Source organism: Catharus ustulatus, chromosome Z (assembly GCF_009819885.2).
Source record: "Catharus ustulatus isolate bCatUst1 chromosome Z, bCatUst1.pri.v2, whole genome shotgun sequence".
NCBI lineage: Eukaryota > Metazoa > Chordata > Aves > Passeriformes > Turdidae > Catharus > Catharus ustulatus.
Genome location: NC_046262.2, coordinates 28,685,854 through 28,707,150, shown reverse-complemented (window position 1 = coordinate 28,707,150; position 21,297 = coordinate 28,685,854). Strand labels below are relative to the sequence as shown.

The 21,297-nt window shown below is 35.8% G+C and overlaps 1 protein-coding gene across 4 annotated transcripts in view; it reads right to left on the bottom strand.

Annotated features, from left to right (window-relative positions):
* The window catches only part of UHRF2 (ubiquitin like with PHD and ring finger domains 2), an 83,754-nt gene that overhangs the window by 34,143 nt on the left and 28,314 nt on the right, over window positions 1-21,297 (bottom strand). For all 4 annotated transcript variants that reach the window (XM_033085629.2, XM_033085628.2, XM_033085632.2 and 1 more), the window contains exons 4-5: window positions 16,567-16,785; window positions 316-425 (exon numbers count right to left, since the gene is read on the bottom strand). In XM_033085629.2, the coding sequence (XP_032941520.1) occupies window positions 316-425; window positions 16,567-16,785 (329 nt within the window). The remainder of the gene's footprint in view (window positions 1-315; window positions 426-16,566; window positions 16,786-21,297) is intronic.

Below are 21,297 nucleotides of genomic sequence, written 5' to 3'. Positions count from 1 at the left end.
TGGCCTGAACACCTCTCTAGTAACTAAATGAGACTGCAAATTCATTCTGCACTTTTCATTTAGGGCATTATCAGGTGTTTCCCTTTTTCACCATTTATGACTGATACAACTAAGCTGTTACTAGTTTCTGAATATGTCAAGTAATAAAGCCACCTTATAGTAACTATACTTTTAGAACAGAAATCTAAAAATTATTCAATGCAACTACTTTCTTGAACACAAACCAATTTTTACTACAACCTCTGCATGCTGATATTTTCTAAAGAAACATCACTCAATTTGTGCTTATATTCAAATAATTTAAAAAACGCATACTTTTGAAATCTCCATCCCCAAATGTCAATGGATAGGCTCCTGGTTTTTCAATCTTGTACATTTCCTCTATAAATAGGATTTTACAATCATTTATTGTGTCTTCTGGACCTCTGAAAAACAAACAAAAAAAAAAGTAAAAAGTACATTTAACTTAGTTCTCCAGACTTAGATGCTGCACGTTTTGAATCCTAAGCAATAAGATAAAGATAAGTAGCCTTTTTAAATTACTGATAGGATATTTTATTTCAATTCACACACAAAAATCAGTCTAGCACTGTAACTTCTAAGAAGAGAATAAAACACACATTTAGGGCTTGCTTAAAGAAAAGATTACTCCATCATCCTCAGACTGTCTGGCACTTCAGTATGTCTTTATTGACAGTTATCCAAAATGGCTTAATTCCACTTCTAAAACCTCAAAATTTTTTTATTGGCCAAACATAGCAGACCAGACAAAAGCATATCCACTGAAGTACAGCATCTCAAACATTATTATAACAGTATAGCACCACAAACAAAACAGAAATGTGATCTATAAGACTGAATAATACTTGGAACCCATAGAGCAAGAAATGCAGCAGAAAATTTCAAAAGCCCTTCTATGACTTCTAACTGTTTCTCAACTCTGGAAAGTCACATACAATACTGTACTGGATTATACACTGTAAACAGTCCTGCTAATGTCAGGTTTCAATGCAAAATCTCAGTGATTAGTAGCAAAAAATAGCCAAAGACTCCACAACAATAATGTCACAAGACTTCTAGAAAAGAATTAGAAAATACTAAATGTAATTGTTTTCACTTACTCTTATTAAAATACATTTGTATCTACACAGATTGTAAATAAAATGGAAACCTACTGAGGAAGAAATGGTCATAATGAAATCAGCAGTTGTAAAGCACTCCCTTTTTCTTCCTCCTTAGGATGATGCCGTGCTCTCTTCAACTGCCTGTTCTTTTACCACTTTTAATTTACTACCTGATCTAGAAGCAAGCAGGAATTTTCAGTATAATAAAATACTGATGGATAGCCATAAGAATCTATCACTTGAAAACACTCTTCAAGAAAGCCAGCCAGGTGGCCGATCTGTATAAAAAGGTCTAGTCTGAAAACGGAATTAGACCACAGACATGTAGGGAAACAAGATACTAGATTCATATTCAATAGGATAACTGCAACAACTGAACACCAGAAACATCAGGCTTCGGTCTGGAATTTGTGGTTCTCTGCCCTACATATTCGTGCCTGTTCTCACCACTTCCTTTGTGCTGACTACCAGCTCTTGGACTCTGATACATGATGACCTAACTAAGGCATTAAAAAACTAAGCCAGGGAAAAAACACAGGCAACAAATCACTTTTTTATGTCCCTGAACATTGCAGTGTTTAGGTCTTCATTGAACTAAGAGGAGAGAGGATTGTGTCAGTGTCTTGATTGACTCTAATTGCCTTTTAAGTGTACAGGTGTGTACTTAGGTACCTGTATTTATTTTGACCTTTTCCTTTCCCAGCAGTTTTTGGAGGAAAAACATTCCCCATTGTTGGTCAGATGCATAAACAGCAAATGTTAACAAATTTCAAATATTTAGGCTACTTTAGCAGAATATACAAATGTTGCAACAGTGCAAAGACATCCACCAGATAAAGAACTGCTTGCTTTCCTGATCAGGAAAAGGATGCATTTAGAATTAATTTCATTTGCACCCTAAAGGGACTGTACTTTAAAGCAGTTCTGACCATTTTAACAACTCTTAGGTTTAGTATGCAAAGACACTTTGAATTATCCACACTACTGGGCAATTCACAATCACAAAGGCATAATACATTCAAACATAGAAAGGACAAGACACAGACATAATCTTTCGCAGGAAAACTGAACCAACAAACTCTTCAAAGCACCAATATTTCCCAGGTTATTTTGTGGACTTTGGAGAGTCTTCTACTAACTGTCCTATATTTCTTGCTATTCCTAGATTATTAAAAACAAAACAAAACACATCTGCTGACACTCTTTAATGCCATGAAACTGTGCTAGAACCTTTCTTACTTACAACACTGCTTGATGCCAGTATTATTACTCTAGGACTTCCTTCAAACACAACTCAAAGTCATGAGTCTAATTTAAAACAAAATACAGAATTATTAGGATTAGACTTCTTCCACACAGTTAATGTGAAATGTTATACTTAATGTAGCAGCTACAAATGACTGATATTCTCAAATTCTAGTAAATTTCAGACAAATTTAAGCATATTTTCACTAATTTTTGCATCCTGCACATCTTAAATGTGTGTGTAGTCTACAGTCACTGTCCCTAGAATGAGCAAAACTGCATCTAGGAAAAACTCCTCTCCTCTCCTCTCCTCTCCTCTCCCTCTCTTCTCCCCTCCCCTCTCGCCATTTGACTTACCCTCCCCCTGACCCCTGCATTTTCCCCAGAAAACTAAAAAGCAGCTGTTTAAAAAATAGCTTTTTATTATCTATATTCTCTGCATAGAGTCTATGGTCAAGATGGAGGGTAGCAAAACAGCATACAGCTTTACTCAGAAATCTAGACATTTGCTATTCATATCTTTGGGAAACAAGTCAAATTTGAGATCCGTAGAATAATAATTAGGAGTAAACACCACTGGTGCTAATTTAAAGTATAAAATTACTTTTAACTACAATGATTATCACATCATCTCCTTAAAAGATACCATGAAAAGACGTGTGAATTGGTTCAATGATGTAAGTGCTCCAAACGGTAACAAGTTTTTGTGAAGTATGCAGAAGCACAGACTTTTATCATCAACTTTATTACAAAGTATAATCTCAAAAAATATTATTTTCATCGTAAAGTGTTGAAGTGTAACTCTTTTTTTAGTTTAGCTAGCTAAATAAAAAACTCCTCTAATTAGTACTGTAAACCACAGAACTCTTGAAATAATAAAAAAATAATTAATACAGCTGCATGGCATGTTCTTCTCTCATAGCACCGCAATCCCACTGACTAGTAATACTACTCCTTATATCTAAGCAGTAGTATTAAATGTATGGAATTCATTATTTCTTTATCACTTACACTAGATCATGGTAGACATTCCTTCTCTTTTTGCCCTGTATTTTTCCTTTGAGATAAGGACACTTAGAAAGCAACTTTCAGGCTAAGTTTTTTCCTAAAGTCTATTCAGTATTTGAACCCAAGAAAACATTTCATTTTCTGCCACGATTTACATAAGAAGTAAGTGAATACTATCAAATACCATTACAAAGCTGGTATGTCCCAAGAAATGTCACAGCTTTATATCTAGAACTATGGAGAAAGGTCAAGTAACATTGCAAAAATGATGGCAAATAAATGGTTAAGCCTTACCAAAGCTAAAAAAATCTGCTCAGCTAATTGCTCATAGAATAATTTCTCTGCCACAGTACACATTCAGTGCTTTAATAATGATGTGTTTTTTAAATTATGGTTATCTAACAAAATTGTGGCTGTATTATGATGTCAAATGCATAACCTTTCTTCATTACTTCATCCTACCATACCAAAAATGAATTATGCAACATGCACAGTAAATTAGGTGTTTGTATTCCAAGTAAGAACTTTAAATCTTCTGAAAGAATTAAGTCCCAAAACAAAGCCAGATTCTTCCACACAGCAGAATTGCTTATGTAAACCTTCCCTTGAGATAGGTTAGCCAAAGCCAGAAAGAAACCTTCAACTAAACATTCTTGTATCTGAACTTTCCCCATGCACATTTCCTTTTTTTTTTTTTTTTTTTAACTTGCAGGTAGCAAAACACTTTAGACATTCAAAATCACAGTTGACTAGACATGTGACAAGTGGACATTACCCTGGATATTTCAAAAGCCAGCTTCACAGAAAATAAAAGCTGCTGGACAGTTATTACGCTTAGAAAACTTTATCACTTCTTACAATCTGAGAGATTCAGTGACAATTGTCAGATCTCTGTCTGGAAATTTCTGGGTTTATCACTTTATCACACTAAAATTAAAAGTATAGTATTTTAACACATACTAAAGTCAAAATACAATGCTGTATAAAAATGGGGGGAAAACTACTAGAAAAATGAACACAGATTTTATATTGGTACTAAGAATAATAATGGAAAGTGTCTAATGATGATTTATATTTAGGCCCTCTAAGAGCAAAACCTTCCTCACACACTCATGCTTAACACAAACAATGAATTCACAGTCAGTCTCTATGGCTAATGTCAAAAATTACTGTCCAGGTCTCAATCAAAATATAATAGAATATAACATTGGCTATGCTCTCCAAAAACACAAATTCACTTAATAAACAAGATACAAATCAAAACAAAACCAGATTTACTACCACTTTCTGTATCTACCTTTTCATATGCAACAGTTGGTTTACATGTCTTACATCAATCAGCTGTTATTCTGCTTTTGTGAAGTTTTCAGCCAGTAACTCCTTCTGTTCTGAATCAACAAATCATAGTTAAATAACTTCTTGAAAAACACACAATCTTTCAATATTACAATTCAAAATGCTTGTTAGAGCTTTTAATACTATCTCCTTAGAAGGGATTGACTGGACATTTGATTTTAAATAGGCTAGTTTCAAAGGTGACATCAAAATTTTCCCACATTTAGACATGATATTACATCAATAATCTCACCAAATTCTGCTAAGTCGTACTGAATTACATAGGGGTTCTTTTATTTTTTTATTGCACACAAGAAAAAAACAGAGAGTATTTACAAGACCTTTTTTTTTCCCAGAATATTCCAGATGCATTTGTTTAACCATTACAATAAAAATGTACAGTTACAAAATGGGACAGTAATTCAACTTTTCATTTATGACACAAGTACTGTAAAGATAAAGACGTGACAACTTCCAAACCATACAAATATTTCATTGCTCACTTTCTATAATACTAGTATTTAAACAACAGCAAAAAAATTAAATTAACATTTTCTATGTTGAGGATCATATTCTAATATGAATCTTTAATGCCTTTAAAACAATACACATATACTCCAAAACCTACAAATTCATACTGCGGACATACACACAAGTCGGCAGGATATTGCTTTTTTTAATGTCAGTAGTAGGTGTGATGCTTGATGCATTTACAAAGCAAAATATTATAGCTCATGATGCCAGATTCTGAAAGCAGTCTCTGGACACAGAGACTTGGACAGAGAGACTCTCCTCTTCTCCTCAGGCTGGGAGCTGCAGGCAGGTGGACGTGAGAGTACCTGGGGAAAGAACTGGCCTGAAAGAACAGCCAGCAACAATGTCAGAGGCTCACGACTCTGCACACATCCCTGCCCCACGCCACGACCACACCGAGGTGGGGAGCCTGCGGAGTGCCCTGATCCCGCCCCAAACCCGGCCCTGTCCATGGTGCTGCAGGAACGCCCCTGTCCCATAGGGGAGGGGACTCCACTGCCACCACCTCAGCTGCTCCCTCCTGTAGTCACGACTGAGTCTGTAACTGGCACTATCACAAACGTTCAGTAGCCATCTACAGCTTCCAAATCCAATTTCAAACACATTGATGTTAATACCCAAATGTCCATTAAGAACCAAGTACAAAACCAGGTCGATCACCCATAAAGGCAATACACCAAAGGCTTCATATATGAAAAACAAAAGAGACAAGAGCTGTTCTCGGTATCACAGGGTGCAGTCCAAGCTCAGCTGGCTTTTCTATGTGTTTGCAGACTGAACTGCAGAGCACAGAAAGAATGCTAAGGGTCTGTTCAAAACATCACTCCAAGGATCTGGGCTAGTCAACAAATTCCTTCATGCCAGGAAGAAGCAAAGATACAAACAGGTTTAAACACTCCTATCCAGATTTTAAATTATATTTCAATTCAGTGAGTAGATGCAGCACATACTCATCATTAGCTAAGAAAGAGTTAAAGGAGACCAATCTGTGAACCCTGCCAGACAGAGTGGGAACCTCAACTCAAAAACAAAGCCATGAGAAGAAGCACCTCCCTTCATAACAAACTCACAGGGATACTGTCACGATGAAAAGACCTTCCAAAACAAACAAATAAAATAAAAAATATATATAGAAAGAAAGAGACCTGAAAGCACAGAAACATATTAAGCACTCTGGAAAAAAATCCAAACAAAATACAAAGAAAAAAACAAAACCAACAAACCAAAATCCACAAACCCCAAAACCACAAACTCCCCAAATATCCCCAAAACCTAAATTAATACATCAACAGTAACAACAAACCCCCAAAATGTAAGATGTTTTAAAACCAACCAATCAACCAAAATCAAACAAACCCAACCAATTACAAAAAGGCCATGAAAACTTCTGAAGGTATAAACCTTCAGACACCATAATAGAATACAATGGCACAGAATCATAGAATTACAAAGACGTTTCCAAAGAATGGTCATATCAAACCAAAAGCAAGGAAAATTGCTTGCAAAGAAGGACAAATCTACACTTCTAGCTCAGGAAGTTTGTAATGAATTTATTGTCATGGCTTGAATGCATGTAACTGCATTACTGTAACAAAAAAACTTGGCATCTGGGGATCCTCCTGTTCAGAACATGATGAATCTAATTCACTAAGAATTCCTGAAAGTCAGCAAATTTTAGAGAGAAAAAGAATTCCTAATTAATTCGGCATTTAGAGGGCAGTTGCTTACTTTGGAATGTCTTTATCCCTTATATTGCCCAACTTCCTTCAGAAAAATTACAGCAGATGCTTCCACTATGATTTCCAATTTCATTAGTGCACAATATAAAATCTTCCATTTAACTGTCCAATGGCCATTACATAATGGTAATACAGCCTTTCCAGGTCTTCTGTGTTTGTCTGGCATCTCTGATAATCCTGTAATTATTAATAAATCCAAATGCCCATAGACTTGTGGTTTTAACAGCTGGAGAGATTCCTCAACAAACAACTGAGAAAAGCACACTTTGGTGCCTCTCTGAAACACCTATACACCAAAGCATGGGCAAGCAACAAAGGGGATTACAGAGGTCTGTGTAATTAATGCAGCTCCATGACAACACTGGGATCACAGATACACGGTGGGATAACTCACATGACTGGAATGCTGTGACTAATCAGTAAAGGCTCTTCAGGAAGAAGCAGCTAGAAAGACTAAGAGCAGTAGCCCCTTATATGAGGATAGATCATGAAGCACTAAAGAGCTTACAGGCCAGGTCAGCAGACAGAATATTAAGTGATGCCGTAATAGGTGCCTGCTATAGGGAGTAAATATATGAAGACTGACTTTTTCAGACAACTGGAAGAAGTTTCATGTTTACAGGGCCTGTTCTCACAGGGAATTCGAAGCACCATGGTATCTGCTGGAAGGTCAACAAAGCAGAACATAAACCATATAGAGAATGTCTGGAGTGCCATGGTAAGAACTTCCTAAACATGGAGAAGCAAATTGCCAGACCTGATATATACAAACTGTGAAGAACTTGTCATAGGACATTAAAGTTTGTCTGTAATAATGATGAGATGATAGAGTTCAGAACTCTTAGAGGAAGGAAGACAATCCTGGATTTCAGGACAGTAAAATGTAATCTTTGAAGAGATGTACTTGGAAAAATCCCACAAGATACCCTGTAGAGAATGGTCCAGTAAAGCCAGTTGATATTTAAGGATCATTCCAAGCTCAAAAATGGTCTATCACCATGTGCAGGACATCAAAGGCAACAGTAAGCTCGCAGAAGTTAATAAGGAGCTTACATATAAAACAAAAATCTGTAAGAGGTGGAAGGTGGGATGGTTGATCTGGGGCAGGAAGAGGTATCTTATTGTGTAGGCATAGGGTTGGGAAGTCAATTTCAATCTGAGGAGTAGAATTCTATGACAGGAAAGGAAAACTAGAGAAAATGTGGGGCCACTGCTTAATATAGCAGTAATACGAAAAACATGATATGACAATAAACACATGATATGACAAAAATATTACAGTAAACACAGAAAATCCAAGGTGCTCAGCACTTTCTTTGCCTCAATTATTAACTGCTAAGAGCAGTGTTTAGGAATCTGAGGTCCTCAAGAGTAGAAGCAATGGTCAAGCCTCAGTGGAAGATTAGGTTATGGAGAATTTACACAGGGCATACAGAAGTCTATTGGCTCTAAAAGGTCATAATCATGAACTCCAAGGGAGCTGCCTAATGTTTGGATGAGTGTACTTTTAGGTGATTACACCTTCCTGTTGAACAGGAAAGAGCAAACATCACACCTATCTTCAAGAAGAAAGATTGATGACAGACTGACCAGCCTCAACTCAATCCCTGGGAAAGTGAGTATCAGTTGCCTCTGCCACCATTTAGAGTTGGATAGAAAGGAATTTCATCATATTCAACAAAGAAAAATTCAAGACCTGCACAGAGAAGGTACCAGTACCTGCCAAATGTCTCCATCTGACTAGAGAGCAGTTTGGTAGAGAGAGACCTTGAGGAGCATAAAAATCAAGCAAACCGTAAACCAGTTATGTGCCCTTGCAAGCAAATAAGATCCACAGTTTCTTGGACTATAGTAAGAGTAGTCTTGCCAGCAGGTAGAGGGAAGGCAAATGTCAATCATGACTCAGCATTAGTTAGGCCAGGTGTAGGCTCCCCAGAGAACACAGACTGGGGTGTACAGGAGCGGTTCCAAAACAGGGATACAAAAATGATTAATAGGTTTGATACAGAACATCCTTGATACAGGAGTGTTTAGTCTAGAGAACAGAAGGGTTATGTGAGGATGGCTCTTACCTCTATGTATAAACAGAGAGTCAGACTTCTCTAATTAGGCCACTGCCAGGATAAGAGGTAAGAGTTATTGTTCAGAAGATTGTCAAGTAATCGCTCACAACATTATTAAAACCCCAACTACACTTAGTCCTAGACAAACTGCTCTGGCTGATCCTGCTTGAGCAATCTCAAGAGCTCTTTTCCATCCTCAAAGCTTCTCTTAAACACATATATATGTTTCAACACCACTTATTTTGTCTTTTTTATTTTCATAATGCTTTGCCTAATATTGTACTCAACAATATTTCCCACCCACCCACACATCGCTTGTCATTTCACACTTAGATTTGTTTTCTTCTGTTCTTCCTTCCTACTCTGTTTGGACTTACTTTGCTCAGTGAGAAGAAATTAAACTTCAAAACACTTCCATATACCAGCCCCCTAAAAAGCAAGTCAAAAGACTGTGTTTCCAAGTCTGCATGTTTATTAGAGAAAGGACACTTACAAATATCAAAGATATAGTTTATGTCCTGGAAAACCAAAATCCTCAAGATCCAAGTCAATCCATTCTTCACCTTCAAAATATACTTTTATCTTACAGTAAGTTAGAACACCCATAACATTTGAAATTTTAATTCTTTTTACTTATGCTTTTTTTCTGTTGTTGTTAAAGCAATGAATTTTAAGACATAATTAATTGAAATGCAAAGTTTTAGATGCAATCCAAAGAATACTGTCATCACTATCCATCACTAACCACTATCGTCTGAGTCCAATCATTCCATGTTTTCCTTTTCTGAACCCACCTGTTTGTCTATCCTCACAGATTACTACAGGAATCACCAGACTGAGACAGGATATTAAGGGACATTTGCACATTGAATTAGATTCAACTTTTGCTCTACCTTTGATGTGGGGGGCTAGGTTTCTTTCCTTTTGTTCCTTTTGACTTAGGGATTTTTTTCTCCCCAGAAGTTGCTAGGAAATACTAACAACTGGGTACTTAAGAAAACAAAAAAGTGGCCAAGCCCAGGGGAGGAGGGCATCTGGTTGCACTTCCCTCATCTTGGAAGTTTCCATCCGAGGGGGAGGGATCGTTAGAATTGGACAGGTAGAAGACAGGGCTGGGCTCTCCCTCATTCTCGGCTTAGAGGAGGGTAGTCAGAGCTGCAGTGTGGGGAAGGGAATTCGCTGCTGCCAGCAGGGGGTAGTTACTTACTCTTTGGTTCTCTGTAAGACAGACTTATTTTGCCACTAAGATTCTGGAATTTTAAAGAACTATATTCACAATCCAAAAGATTAAACACAAAATACAAGTTTCTAGTCTACTTTCTCTCCATTTTGGGAAACCAACCTGAAACAATCAGTTTCCCCATATCGCTAGTTAAGATCACGAAATACGTAGAGAAATGGCACAAAGGACAAATCACTTAATTTAAATGTTCTCATTTTAAGAATCAGGTAAAGGGAATTATGCAGATAAAATACTTGTTCCATATCAGAAAAGAATTAGGGACAATCAAATCTTACAACAGTAGTGCTTCAAATCCTTTCTCCTCAAGGGAACTTCCGGAAGATTTGTCCTCTTTCAGGTAGAAAATAAAGCAGGCAGGTAAAGAGTGTGAAGGAAAAGCTATGATCTGCATAGAACGTGTTAATCACAACTATTCAATGAGTGTTTGTAAAATGGAAACTTCTGTCCAAAGAAAAGGGTATCTATAACAAGTCAGCCAAATACTTCCCAAAATGTACTCTTTCATAGAATCATAGAACGGCTGCGTTAAAACGGACCTTAAACATCATCTAGTTCCAATGCCTGGGCAGGGACAGGGACACTTTCCACTAGACCAAAAAGCTCAGAACTCCATCCAGCCTGGCCTTGAACACTAATAGGGATGGGGTATCCACTTCTCTGGGTAACCTATTCCAGTACCTCACCACTCCCATATTACAAAATTTCTACTCAAAATCTACTCTGAACCTAATAGGTCAATTTGATGCCATAGTCCCTTTTTCTGTCACTTACATGCTCTGTCTTTTAAGTCTCTCTGGCTTTTCTCCCCTCAGGTGCTGGAAGGCTGTAATTAGGTCACCTCGAAGCCTTGTCCAGGTGGAAAAATTTCAATTCTCCCAGCCTTTTCTAATAGAAGAGGTGCTTCATTCCCCTCAACCACCTTGGTGGCCTCTTCTGGACTTGCTCCAACAGGTCCATGTCCTTCCTGTCCCCTGCCAGGTACCGCAGAGCTGGATGCAGCACTGCAGGTGGGGTCTCACCAGAGCAGAGCAGAGCAGAGCAGAGGGTCAGAATCCCCTCCCTGCCCTGCTGCACACGCTGCTCTGGATGCAGCCTAGCACACATTTGGCTTTCTGGGCTGGGAGTGCCATGGCTGGGTCATGTCCAGCCTCTCACCCACCAGTATCCCCAAGTTCTTTTTGGCAGGGCTGCTTTCCTTAAGTTCATCACTAGCTTCTACCAACACCAAGAGTTTGATGCCATAGTTGCTAAATCAAGGTATTATAGCTCATAAAAAACCTTGCAAAGAGGATAAGTACTACAGTGAATGGTTACAGGATTTGTGCTGCTCATGCTCTCTTGATGAGTTATTCTCACTCAGATACTGTTCTCCTGTTTCACATTTGACAGAAACAATACATCCTGAATAGAAACCTTTCTCTAGAATCCAGGATGTCCCAATATCTTGTGGGCAGTATGTCCTGTACACCCGAATCATTAACAGGCACAGTGTGAAGGCACTTCATACAATGCAGAAGTCTCTTTAATAATATTCTGTTCTAGTGTTCACTCTATCTTTTAATCCTTTACTTTTCCTGAAAAAAGGTTATAAACCTAATTTGGAATTTAAAAGTGAACAGCTTATTTCCAGTAAACATCACTTCTAAGTTCAAGCAGAGAATTGTACTCACATACCACTTTAGGTAACATGATTTCTTTTGTCTAACAGGGTAATCAAGCAGTACACAAAACATTCTGGTTGTCAACAATCATTCCTGTCATGAGTTGTGAGATCATTCCCTAAGGCTGTGTTTCACAAAAAGAACAATTTCTAGCTGTAGAAACCACAAAAATAATTCTAGACATCACCTCTACAGATTCATCACCAAAAATCTCAGCAAAATCTTGGCCACTCAGAATCTATCTTGATTTGAAACAGTCTTGTTGATTCAAGAGGAGTACTCTTCTTGAAAGGAGGTGACCAGCTCCACTGAAGCTTCAAAGGAGGAGAGGAAAGTGAGATACAAATTCACTTTTTACTAGTTTTGTTGCCTAGAAGAAATATGACACTTTTGTACCCGTGCAAAAATGACTGCAGGTAAGGTCCTCAGCAATTAAAATCTTATTACTAGGATACCTGGTGATACAGCATGAAAGTTATTTAAGAAAATGGGTCCAAGTAAATATTGTTAATATTTCACACAGCATCAGAACAATATGTCCCATATCAACCAGCAACAGTCAAAGACATTAAAATAAAATAAAGCAGGATGTTACTTTTCTACTTTGGGTAGAAAATTATGCACATATTAGTAAAACATAAACCACACTGATGAAAATCCCAGACCTGAAGCACTGTGAGAACTGTGCTATTGAGCATCCACCAAATTATGACAACAACTCCGACATGATGATTACCACAATAAAGACTGAGAGTGATACAAGTATGGTACTGTTATTTTCCTAAGTGTCAAAACAAGGCACAACTACCAATAAATTTCTTTTTAACTAGATAGAAAATGACACAAGCAAAAGAATTCTTGAAATTATAAACAAAAAACCCCATGCACAGCTTGTTTCACTCACTTTTACAGAATACTTCACTATTCTGTAAGTGTTTAATTTCTGTGCCTTTGCAAAGCTGTAAAAACAAATATACATATGAATTCTAAAAAACCAGAAGTTAAATATAAATGGAAAATCTTGTCCAAAAGAAGTAAAGGGAGAAGTTTAGAGTAAAATCTGTACAGGTAGCATAATTTTAATATATCATACTGCTTTCTGAGAATAAAACACACTAGATATGAATAAACGAGTAGTAAGATGATAAATATGAATGTATACCATAAAAAAAAAAAGACAAATATCAGATCTGGCAGGTTACAAGAAAAATACAGTGAAAATATTTTAAAAGTAATCTGCAAAAAAAATTCCTTTTTGGGAGCAGGAATGTTCATACAAAAACTTGCAGAATCAAAAGATGACAAATATGAACACAAAAACTTATGGCCATTCTATTACCTTCCTTTACAGCTCAGTAGGTCAAGACATCAAATTCATTAAACATTCACTCATCTAAAGAAGAAAATTATGCTCACTCTGCATAATTTATATCTACATTCTTACACATCTCCAAAGGCTTAAGCAAAATATGAGTCTTGGTATTGAGATAGTCCTTGCTAATCTCAGACTTTCAAGGGCTTACTGAAGAAAACTAAGACCTAATTTGGTCATTATTTTCAATTCTAGGAAGGAGCGAATACAGAGCATCACTTGAACTACTTTGATTTGATTTGGTATGGTGAATTTAAATATATTTGCTGGTTCCAAGGTTAAATTGTGAACAGTTAGTCTCAAACTCAACAAATGGTATTTATTATTCTAGATTACAAACAAATGTTGTCATTATGAAGTAGAACACTCCCTCCAAAGAGGAAAGCAGAGGGTATCTAAAACTGGAGATGCAGCACCTTGCCAGTCAAACTCAGTTTAGAAGTACCACAGATACTCCGAAATAAGAATCCCACATTCAGAGATGCTGAACTGCAAGCATGCACACAGTCATGAGAAACCTTAAGTCCTATTCCATGGCCAAAGCACTGCTGTTTCCCTAGTATTTGCATCTGAGACACAGAAAATCCTGTTTGATATGCTTTAGACATCCTACAATTAGCAATTTCAGCTTCAATGTGAATACTATAGAAATGAGAATTAATAATAAGCGGTCAATTATTCTGTGTAATGATGGTTGCCTGTCCTGTTCAGTCTCATGCTCTATTTGGTAGTATATATATGGAATAGCTTTCATATATATTTTCCAAAAGATGAGCTAATGATGACAGACTGTACAGAAATTTTCCTTTTGCTTATGACTAAGACATGAGTAACAGTAACACCAAACACACACATGTCAAAGGATGCACCAAAAAGAAGTATTCATCATATGTTCTACTAGCTTCAAAGCATGACCACAAACAGTATATTCTTGTTATTCTCCTGTGATTATGCCAAAAGATTCACGAAATCATTTTCAAAAGTAAACAAGGTCAATAAATCAAACCTTCATATATGGCATACAAAATTGTTTTATACAGAATCTCTTTGATATAATATCACAAAAGAGAAAGAGTGCAAGCAATAAATATATGCAATGCAACCCTAAGATCTCTGCCTCCTTTTACTACCTGCTAAGATTGTTCTTCAGTAGTACACAAAAAACTAGTCATTAGCATACAATCAATTAATCATGAACATATAATCATAAAATATTTAAAATGAACTTCATCTTTATTTGAGACAAATAGTTAATGCTAAAATAATGTTAAGAACTTATAATCATATGTCAATATCATAGAATAGAAATATATTAATTATATTTTTCAAGATTAAAATAACTACATTATAATTCTAAACTAAATTAATATATTTATATTAAATATTAATAAACAATGAAACACTGAGATTGGTCTTTAATTTGCAAATCAACATGCCTGAAATTCAAAGCAATTACTTTTGCATGGTCCTTAGATAAATTTATGAATACTAGGAGATTTGTCTTGTTCTTTTACTACTAAATGAGAGGAATGAGTTTGATAGTACACATGATACAGAATTATTCTTTGATAAATTTAAGAAATGGCAGGGCTCAGTTAACCGTACTTTCTGCAAGAAGTTGATTACTGCATATACAATCTATCAACATTTAAAGGAAACCAGAGTTCTTAATTAGGAAGAAAATTCTCTGAAATGTGATTCCATCTGAAAAATTGAATTAAATTAATCACCTTAGAATAGGTATTTGTCAACTGTGTTGTTTTCCTCCCAACTCTTTTCAGAGGATAGTAAGTGTAAGTATCATGGGAACTCTATTGTACCTTCCACGGTACTTGAATTTAGCATCTTCTAGTTTGAAGCATAACTATCATTTTATTTAGATATACAGAAGACTACCCTATAGAGTTCCAACCAGAATTTTCTATTAGCCACTAGGTGCTTCCTTTTGCGAGTATAAAACATATTCTGATTATCCTGTATCCAGTATTTAATAGATGGGGAAAACTCTGAAAGAATCCATGTTGGCAACAGTTTTTAAAAAATTTATCAACAGACATTGGAACTTCATGTAAGCTACTGTGTGAACAGTTCTACTTGTAGAAAGTCATGAAACCCATCCCTGACTCACCAAATGCCACTAGCACTAAATGCACTACAGTGAAAATCTGCATCTTTCCATTGATACTGTCCTCCGTTTCCTAATCTCTTTTCTCTTGCAAGTTAATAATTCAAAATATATACTCATTTTTTCCTAGCTTTGTATTTCAAGTTGGACGGTTTTTTTGCTTTGCAGTCCATGTGCCTGCTCTATGTAATAAAAAATGACTATAATGCACTGAGATTATCTAATAAAACTCCTGTAATTTTAAAATTAAAACCCATACCCAAAACAAATTTTCATTTACTTGCATACTTTACCAAGCCAATGTCTTCACAATTTTCCAGTACCAGGTAAGATTGCATTTTTACACAAAATACTGTATGTCTCTCCCAAGTAACCATGTCCCACACTAAGTCTTCCTACAGATACAACATTCTCTTTTCTTGTAAAGAAAACTACAAGGTATGCTAGTAGTCCAATTCATTTTCAAGAACACACTCCCAGAAAAATGATAACACTCATGAACAAATGTGGGACACGGCAACATTAAATCAACCACTGGTCATCTGTTCATCCCTAAGAAGGCAATAACACAACTTAGTGACAGCAATATCCTAAGGATATCTCCAGAAAACACTGTTCCTGAAGAACTGTATGGAAGTTTTAAAATGAAATAGTAAAACAAAGCAAAGATATTCAGATAATCTCAGTCACAATGAAACTTGCAGTTCCCACATCCCACAGCTCCACACTTTACTTACCAGAAGTTATAATACTACATAAATATTTTATTCTTTAAAAATTTATTTAGCTAGTTCAGAGACTTAATCAAACTGTCAGAGATTACTCATATTCAGTGAGACCTAGGGGTTCCCAATTATCCAAAAAATTACTGAAACACACAAAATACATAAAAAACTTTACGGTTGTCTCCAGCAGTCTCAGGAAAAATAAAAACTCTGACTTACATTTAAATCTGGCAATTGCAAAAACCATGCCCGGTAATTTCGTAATTCACACAGCTGCAGAATCAAACTATGACATTAAAATTAATCTAGTAGTGACTAGCACATAAAAAACCAAACCAAACACACTTCATATGATATGTAGAGATTTTCTGAGTTGGTGAAGTAAGTCTTACCCCAGCAGAATTTTAGCATGAACCTCTTTGTTAGTCCTTGAGATTTCTCTCAAAGAGGTAATTTCTGCATCAAACCAAAATCCTCTTTCTTCCGGTGTCTCAACATTGTAGTTAACCATCACCACATCACCCACTTTTAGCTCACTCCACTTCAGAATGGTTCTTGCTCGGGGTCGAAGATTAACTGTGTCCATTTCTATTATGCCATTTTCTGGGTACCTTGAAAAGCAAAACCAACAACACCAATGATTATGACTCCTGCGACAGTAAAAAGAAAGTCACAGACAACTCTTTTTCAAAAGTAAAAGTTTTAAAATGTTGTTAGGACACATAAGAACCATAAAATCTGACCTAATATCCTTTTAAAAATATAGCTTTCCTCTAAATACAGACTAAGAATTCTAATAATTTGTCTCATCTTAGATGGGAAAAACAATTTCCATCAGTTTTCTCAAAAAAAAAAACCAAAAAAACCACTAAGGTAATCATATGCACTTCTCAATAATTTCGTGTTCTTTGACAGCACTCTAACTAAAATCCTAATGCAGGAAGGAAACCTTTTCAAATTTGAGATGTTTTTGATTTTAACACTACAGTTTTCTCATATTCCTCTGAGTGAGGCCACAATTACTTCATACTAGAGCCTGTATTTGCACATGTACTGAAAAGTAACAGAATATAGACATGATCAAAATACCAATTGCAAAAAAGAAAGCTAGCTAGCCTGTAATAAAATGCTAAAGTGAAGCTCCTTTTTCACACTGTCTGTAGGCTAATAAAAATCCCCTATCACTTAGCTAGTATTAAATGAGTACACAGAACAAATTTCACAGAGAAAATGAAATCAGTCTACTGCAAATAAAGAGTAGCTATTAAAATTATTCATTGTCCCCTCTTAATAAACAATAATGAGGATGATTTATCTTAAACTATATTTTAAACTATGCAATTACTGGTACTTTAGCAAGAGAACTCACAATTAAATTAATATACCTTTTTCAAACACTAATATTAATGGCAAAATCTTACTAATAGAAGTATGGCTCTACCACTTTACAACATACCTCCCTCTATACTGAACAAGAATATTTCAAGGTCTCAGGAAAACTGCACATTGCAACTTACTACAGGAAGAAACTACTGTCATTAAGATCATGAGACTGACTGACTATAGCCTGAAATCGGGATGTCTACTCCTGAACAGCTGACTGAAGTCCCACCAATGAAACTGGACACATTTTAAACAAGTTATGCCTTCTATTATGCCTTAAATCAAACACACCAGATTGCTACTACTGATGTGGGGGGCAGGGGAATGAGGGAGATTTAGTGATAGCTTTTTTAAAGAAGCATGAACTGCAACAGTTTAAGAGTGGGTGTACCTTCAGATAAACTAATGGCTAAGTAAAAAAAACTTACCTCTAACTACTTACAAAAGTTAAATACAAAGCTTGTTTTTGTACCAACATTTTTAGATCCTAATTATAAAATTCTGCACAACAGAAGTTACATCATGATGAGACAGGTGCTTGGGATCAAGTCACTATCAAAACAATAGTTTCACATAATGTAATTCTCCACATTTTTGAAGTTTTTTTGCCTATGTTGTTTCCAAACTCAGTGCATACTGAAAAGCTGACATTTGAGGTTTTGTGTTTATGTCATGCAACTTTCACCTAAAAGAACTACCATACCATTCCACTATATTAATTATTAATATTCTAACTGTAACACCCACAAAAAACATGATTGATTCCCCTACAGGTAACTAGACAAAGCAAAAAACAGCCATAGAGATCGCGTCTATTTTATTGAGTGCCTAAAAATACCACATTATTGTACAACATGCTACTGAAATCTTAAGACAGCTAGGTTTGACCTAATCAGCTGCAAAACTTTTACAGTAAACCTTTCCTAAAGTTTGTAGAAGACAGTAAGCAGAACATCGTAAATAAAGCTCTGTTTACTTGAACTCCGAAACCAAAATAGTGCTCAAACAACAGGAAACTAGAGAAGATAGATCAAAAATATGCACCATTTATGTATACAGTGAAATAATCAAGTAAGAAACACATATGGGATCATAAAACTAATAAACATTTTAGAAATCCCCATGTCACTATTAAAAAAAAAATCAAAATATGTAACTTAAAAGAGTTTACATTCATAGAAACTTAACCTTGATCTGAAAAATCTATTCTCTTCTGAAAGTAAAATATCTTTAGCATCTGTTTCTCCTGGGTGAGCTTTGGACAAACGTTTTTCCCTAAATTCAGATTCATATTATCTATCTCACCTCTATGCAATTCAGAACAGATCCCTCCTATTGTACTGATGAGGAATTTCATCAGGGATGATGAGGGATTGTCATGGAAAACAATGTCTCCACCATTGTTCTTGGAAGCAGCACATGAAAAAAACCAAAAAAAATACTGCCTATCAGCCTGACTAGAACAAGATCACCTACCAAAAGATAGCCCCAAAACTCCCTTTTCAAGCAGAAACTGTTTCCCAAAGGAAGAAAAGGAAGGTTGACTCTCCACTGAGTACATTTTCCTCTAATCAGCTGGTCAAAAATGCAAGCTTACAAACTTTAGGGGGAAAAAAAGATTTCTTTTGCCACATTTTACCTTTCTTTTGCAAAAGATTACAGATATTGAAAGTTTTTACTGCTGTGCCTGCACACAGAGAAATGTTTTCATGGTTGCTGGTGAATACTAGCAGATATTTAACCCTGCACATTAGTCCATAACTGATACCTCAGGCAGAACAGCAGAAGCAGTTTGCCACAAGTTTTTAAGCTAGGCTAAAAATTTCAGAATTAAACTCTGTATGTTAAGCTCAATACCACTATTCATTATCATACTATTAAGCGAAGAGTACTTTCACAGTAAACTTGTGCCCTCAAATGTGCCTAATGCCACAATTTAGTTAAATATGGAAAAAAATCAGGCTCACATTAGAAAATTCTACTACCTCACATTCATTTTCCTAAAGTTTAACACGTCATTTGTGAAAATCACAAAAATAAATTAAAAATTAATTTAAATCAATTTAAAATCTAATCTCTTAAATATGCAAGAATCATATTTAAGCATAGAATCACAAGATATGAATACATGGACTTATGTAGATAAACCAAAATATAAAGCGAATAAATATGGTCTTTTTACCTCAATAATTAAGTGAAAACTAATTTTTGCCCATTATGGGAAGCTTTAATAAAGGACTTCTGTGAGATATGAACATATGCTGAAAGTGTTTTCTCATTTATTGAGTTATTCTGAAAATACTAAGATCACACTCAAAAAAAAAAAAAAACATTTTCACAGTAATGTTTTAATTAGACTAGCATAAATTTGGTAAGTTGAAATTAAGATTATATGGCACAATTAAACCTTTACATTTAAAACACATGTGGACAGTTTCTTGGGTTTCCATGTTTTTAGGACATCTGGCAACTATACTGAAAAAAGGAGCTATACCAGTAAGAATAATCATAAGAGATTAATGAATATTTCCCATAGGATATCTCTATTTACTTTTAATTTAATTCTTCCCTGTAGTATTTCTAACACTAGCATAGCAAGGATTTCTTGGGATTTCCTATCTGTGTAAACTGTCTCCATAGCAAAGAACTATTCACAAAGTAAAAATTCCAGTGTTTCTTGGCTATGGCCAGATAGTTGGCTGTGAGTACTAAAATGCTCAACTGCTAGGATACATAGCAGTTCCATGTCAGAATAAAGCCAAGCCTTCCCAATTTACTGAGACCTTGGCAACATACCCTCTAACACTTTTCCCAGCTGATCAACTAGATCTGGAAAGCTAAAATTCTGGGAACAAAAAGTAAAGACCTCCCCATTCACTCTCCATACTAGAATGTGAGGAATATTAGTGCAAATGAACAATTTTAAAAATTATTTTCCAATAGTAATAAAATGAAAGTATAATTTGTTTTCTCAATAAAAAAATTCAGAAAATACTCATTCCAACCCTGGAATGAAGGAATAGAAGGGCAAAACCAAAAAAAGAAACAGAAAGGAATAAATTCCTGGAAGAGGTAAATCTGACTAAGAAGGTAGAACTGGATGAAAACTAGATTCCTACAGCCCACTCCCTGATAACCTGAGGAAACAATCAGCCCAGTTTTGTTGTAATATTTGAGAAAGCAACACGGTGTTTTAAAAAGCACTCATTGTAAGACACAATTACGAATGGGGAAAAAAGAAATCACTGGGATAGTCGAGTTGTGCACTTCCAGAAACCCAGTAGGTCTCATAATTCATTATTATAAGAAAAAAAGTAATATATTTCAAAAGAAAGACTGGAAGGCATACTGAATGTCAATGAAGATAAAAATCAGTCACATGGAACGTAAACAAGATTTTGAGAACCTTACCTAACAATGAATAATTACAGAATTAGAAACTGTATTAATAGCCTGAAGGTTTGACCTAATCAATTAGAAACTGTATTAATAGCCTGAAGATCACAATCTTACTTCCCTAATTACAGTAATTTCACAAGTATAAGGTGCACCAGGGTAAAAGGCGCACTTCCGAGTGTTGGTAAATTTCTGAACTTTGTCCATATATAAGGCGCACCGGCGTATAAGGTGCACTTTTTTTTTGCAGTGAGGATCCACGTGTAACAAAGTAATGAATTGGTAACAGATCGTGGGGTTTACTGGCTCAGCTTGGGGCCGGGCGGACTCAGCTCAGCGCTGCT